The sequence below is a fragment of the Lupinus angustifolius genome, chromosome LG11 (genome assembly GCF_001865875.1).
Source record: "Lupinus angustifolius cultivar Tanjil chromosome LG11, LupAngTanjil_v1.0, whole genome shotgun sequence".
NCBI classification, from domain to species: Eukaryota; Viridiplantae; Streptophyta; class Magnoliopsida; order Fabales; family Fabaceae; genus Lupinus; species Lupinus angustifolius.
Window position 1 is genome coordinate 21143025 of NC_032019.1, and position 5912 is coordinate 21148936.

A 5912-nucleotide genomic window follows, 5' to 3' on the forward strand; every position below is an offset into this window, starting at 1 on the left:
TATATATATAGATAGATAGATAGAGATATATATTAAGGATTGTGAAAACCAATTAGGACCAACTACTTAAACCACGAGCAAGACACTTGATTATTTGAGTTACTCATATGCGTGTGTAAGGATATCTATGAATCAGTTCAATTCGGTTGATCTAAGTCTTAAAGTGCAAACTCTACTAATTACACCGATCAAGTGATTCAATTTACTTTTATTTTTATTCAAAAGAACCAACATCATTTTGAGAGAACATATATAATGATTTTATCTTAGTTGAAGTTATGTTTTTCAATTATATCTTAAAAGAACATTAATTATTTAAATAAAATTATACTTGTTATTGTGATTAAAGTGTAAAATCTATATTGTTTGATAATCTTTTGAGTAAATTACACTTACACCCTGAGTTTTAGTGAAATTACACAAACCACCCCTCACTTTTCTAAACCTACAGAAACCTCCCCTAGTTTTGTACTTTCATTACACTGATGACCCCTGTATAAGAAATAAGTGTAATTAATCTTTTAAACAAAAAATGTGATAAATGCAATTAAGTTAAACAAAACATGATATATTGTATAGACAAGTCTAAATAATATACAAATCATTGTATCTTTATTATTTTTGGTTCGTTACACTACATTATAAGAGTGATTTAAACAATATTTCTTTATAATTGTTGATGCATTTTGTAACAAAATAATAATGAAGATACATTGATTTGTATATTATTTAGACTTGTCTACACAATATATCATGTTTTGTTTAACTTAATTGCATTTATCACATTTTTTGTTTAAAAAATTACACTTATTTCTTATACAGGGGTGGTCAGTGTAATGAAAGTACAAAACTAGGGGAGGTTTGTGTAAGTTTAGAAAAGTGAGTATAGGTTTAGAAAAGTGAGGGGTGGTTTGTATAATTTCACTAAAACTCAGGGGTTGTGAGTGTAATTTACTCTAATCTTTTTAACTTATTTGCAACATTTATTGTTTATTGTTTAATTATGTACTTTTGTAATAATAATATGTTTAAATTTGAAGTATAATTTTTTTTAATTAAGTATAGATATTATTATGAACTTTTCAATGTCAAACTCATCCAACTAAACTAATGACCTACTTATTTATTAGCAAGTACCCTAATTAGGGCATGACAATTACAATAGAAACATTCATGATGACACGATTCTAGCTCCTCATCTTATTTGGTTCGATCATGATCATACCTAAATATGATAATGTTTTATTAGGTTTAAGACTGAGTTTGAGTTCAAAAATTAATACTGATTAATATTTATGGTTGAGTAACGGATAAACATGATCCAATCCGACTCGTCCTATGATCACTCATTTATTATGTTTGTAAGTATATCTATTTAATTATATATATATATATATATATATGTTTGTAGTCAACATATTTTTCTCTATCAGTTTTTTCTCTTAAACTTAAAAGAGCCTATAATCCAATGGACACATTAATCCCATGAGCGGACGTGTAATAATAAAGGGAAAAGGAAAAACACAAACAAACCTCGCCATTTCTTAAAAAGCCATCCACGTCATCGATCCGCATATCAAACACATCCTTCATCACCCAACATCAACCACCGTCGATCTAAACAAATAAACGCTCTAAATCCTTCTAAACAACACGATGAGGATACCAATCTCCACCGTCCACAACAAAACAAATCAACAGCCACAAATCACTCACACCATAACATCTCAAAAAAGCACAAAACACACCAAACTCAAACCCATTATCTCTATAAATAAACCCAAGAACTCCTTTCTCACACCACAATCAAAAAATCAAAATCAAAACCCCCAATTCGTGAGTTCTAGCTCTCAAAATTTCTGCCATTTTTCAATATCTACAACAACTCCGTTTCAAACATGTCTGGTCGTGGTAAAGGAGGAAAGGGTTTGGGAAAGGGAGGAGCCAAGAGGCACAGAAAGGTGCTCCGTGACAATATTCAAGGAATAACAAAACCTGCGATTCGTCGTTTAGCTAGAAGAGGAGGTGTGAAAAGGATTAGTGGTCTTATATATGAAGAAACTCGTGGTGTGTTGAAGATTTTCTTGGAGAATGTGATTCGTGATGCTGTTACTTATACTGAGCATGCTAGGAGAAAGACGGTTACGGCTATGGATGTTGTTTACGCTCTCAAGAGACAGGGTAGGACCCTTTATGGTTTTGGTGGTTAAGTCATAGGTTTGATTATGGGTTTGAGGTTTTAGATCTGTGTCTTGGTGTAAATGTTTGGTTATTTTGTACTTTTAATGTTTCAAGTCTAATGTTGGATCTGAATGAAATTAAAGTGGTTATCATTTTTCTGTTTTGGAAAGATTTTTCTTTGTTTTGTTGATTCTGGATTTAAATCTGTCTATGGTGTTATGAATCCGGAACTCATTTAATTTTCAAAAGTAATTTTTTCTTCAGTTTAATAACTAATGGCTCAAAATTGCGTGTAGATCTTTTTGTGATTAAATTGTTTAGATATTAGTGCTGTACGTTGTCCCAAGCTGTTACAAGGTTTCTGATTATCTTTTGTTTTTAATAACATAAAAAAGGAGCTGAATTTCTGTGGTACTGCACAGGGTAGTGCTGTGAAAAAACAGGAAAAAACAGGAAAAAACAAGATCTTGTATTGATATTTTTATGTTGAAATTAAAAGTAAACACACCACTTTATCCCTAAGAGGTTATTTTTTTATCGTAGTAATTTAGTGCTTTGTCCTTAATTGAAGGGTTCGTAGCCTGTTATCTGTTTGGTGTATTCGCCGAATATTGTGATCATGTGTTGCCCTCTCTATCCACGCCAGGGATATAAATGATATTACTCTGTAAATAGGCCAGACCGTCTATCGGTCTATTACTTGAGTTAAACTCATTCTTTCTAAAGAAATCTATTTAATTTAAGATGTTAGATTTTAAGTCAATTAAAAAGTCTATTAAGCCGCTTATTTAGTTATATTTTCATAAGGTTGAAATTATAATATTTTAATATATATAATATTAATATATAGTAATATTAGTATAAAAATATAATTTAATTATTAGAATTAGATGTGCCTAAATAAAAATAAGCATATAAGCTTATTAAAATGTAGATATGGTAGTCTATTTCGTGAACATATAGTATAAAATGCCTTTAAACATGTTAAAATATCAGACCAGACTTTTAAACAGACTAGACAAGACTAGACATAGACTTTGAATTTTTTTTAAAAACATAAACTCCTATATACTGTATTAATGCAAATGCTAATCTATTTCCACCCTTAATTAGATATATGTGGAGATGCATCTCCCCAATTATATTTAGACTTATTTAATTCATTTAATTTTTGTATGACCAATGTAACTGGAATTTATGTATACACTCAGCTGTATATTGTCCCAAATCCTAGTTTACCCTTATATTTTAGTCATAGAGTATAAACATTATAACTTCATTTTAATCTACTTTAGAGTTTATAGAGGCGGCCATAGTTTTTTTTGTGGATCGAGGTTTTGATTTTAGATACCCTTAATGATCAATTTATCTACATATCCATCACATAATTTAAATTACACAATATTTTACTTAATAACGTCAAGTTAATAAAATTTATGAATCTTAGGCTACCAAAATCTTTTTTCTCCACACATTTTCCCTTTCTTAACGATTTAAATATGAAGCATCAGTTCAAAAAGGATTCTTAACTGAGCAACCGTAAATAAAATGATATAGTGTTGCTCAAACAATCTTGCCTACATCCAAAATTACTTCACCTAGATGTAGGGTGGAAACACGCCAGGCCAGACTTTGCCTTAAACAGACCCAGCCTATATAACATATATGAGCCTGGGCCTGGCCTGTTAGTCTGTTTAAAAAAAAATTCAAAGCCTGAGCCTGACCTGTTTAAAAGTCTGGCCTGACCTGTTAGCCTGTTTAAAGGTCTATTATACTATATGGTCATGAAATAGGCTACTATGTTTACATTTAAATGAGCTTATTGACCTACTTTTAGTTAGGCCCATCTAATTATAATAATTAAATTATATTTTTGTATACATTTTTATATTAATATTACATATATAATAATATTATTTATATTAAAATAGTATAAATTCAACATTCATATATAATACAACTAAATAGGCCGGCCTGTTAGGCTTAATTGGCCTTTTAGGTGGCCTAAAGTCTGACCTGTTAAGCTAAATATGCTTTTTAGAAAGCCTGAGCCTGACCTGTTAATGAAAAAAGCCTGACCTAGCCTAGCCTGTTATAGGTCAGGTAATAGGCCCTTGATAGGCAGTCTGACCTGTTTCCACCTTGATAGGCAGTCTGACCTGTTTCCACCCTTACCTAGATGACTACATTTAGGTGTCACATGTGAGTTGGTCGACACTCTTTCTTTCTCCATTTCTGAATCTCTAAATCTTTTGGCCACATGAGTAATTTCCAGTGAGAGTTTCACGAGTGCATGGACAAGAAAAATAACTGTGGATTCAAGTTTCATCCTTGCTACTTTTAAAAAAAAAGGTTTCATCCTTCCTAATTAACAGGATTAAATAAATACCGAATTCGTTACCTAAAATAGTTTTGACCTTGTCACAATTAACTATTAGGTTCAGAGTTATCAGTTTTTATGCACAATATGGTTATAATCGGTAGGGTTACAATACAGATTGATGGGTTTTTATCAGTTTGATTCTGTGGCATGTACTGTATTTGTAACCATGGTATGACTTTCTTCATTATACATTTCCCTCCCCCCTATCTATTCTATTAGTAGCAAAATAATATGTGTGGCTTGTGGGACCAGCCTCCAATATCGGCACCCGAACTCCAAAGAGGGCCTATACACATATCAACAAACTATCAATACAAAGTTACAAACAGTACTCTTTGTATGTTACTACTAGGAGTGGCAATATGGGCTTGGCCCGATGGGCCAGCCCGTTCGGATGACTATTTTTAGCGGGCCGGACTGAGGATTTTAGCCCAAAAACCTATATTCAGCCCGTTTTAGTAGCCCGTTTTTTAGACGGGCCAAGACGGGCCGGGCCGGGCTGGCCCGACGGGCCATTGTTAAAAAATAAAAAAACTAAAGTGTGTGACACTGTGTTGTGCGAGGGGCGTGGCAACTGGTTTCTTCTTTAGAATTTACAAGTTTTAAGCTAAGATGTTATGTTGTTATTGTAATATTGTAGACTTATGTTTGTGATTTTTTGTTTTAAAAGACATCTATCAAGTTTGTTGATTATTTTTTGTCTAAAAGTATGAGCCGGGCCAGGCCAGCCCTTATTTTGGCGGGCCAATGGCGGGCTGGGCCGGGCCGGCCCACATTGCCACCCCTAGTTACTACTCATGATGCCCATAACCACCATCAATACATCCTATGATTATTTTCAATATTATCTAATATACATGTTGAAAGTAGCTCACCAACCCTCGGATCATTTAGTGGCTTGAAAGCTCTATGTACTAGATCAATTCAAGGGTGAAAACACACCATCAATTTCTCACATTAGAAGAGCATGATCTCTATCACTTTCATTCATCATATGTAGAAATATAAACCCACAGCTCAGGACTTTTACCTACAAACTTGATGAATCTACGTAAAGTGTAAACACCATAGGTTTTGAAATTTGACTTTCGTGCAGTGGTTCCATCTATAAAGGAAGCATCCCCTAGAGGGGGTATCTGGTAACAGTAGTTTAGCAAAGCTTATATAAAGCACCCCTTCTGTTTTTTAAAGTCACTTGGAATTGGTGTGATTGAAGAAGTGTTATGCCATTCTTAATGTTACACGGAGGGCACAAGATTGAAGCTAAATCCCTGATTCATAGGGCGGCGATGAATTGAGAAAAGACAAGTTGATAACCACACGTTCAACATAGAGGAAATAATAAAAG

General features: G+C 33.0%; 1 protein-coding gene across 1 annotated transcript; it reads left to right on the top strand.

The window, feature by feature from the left end:
- Positions 1792-2346, top strand: LOC109359052 (histone H4). The gene has a single exon (XM_019603562.1). It carries the CDS (start codon positions 1899-1901, stop codon positions 2208-2210), a length of 312 nt encoding a protein of 103 aa, XP_019459107.1. The 5' UTR covers positions 1792-1898; the 3' UTR covers positions 2211-2346.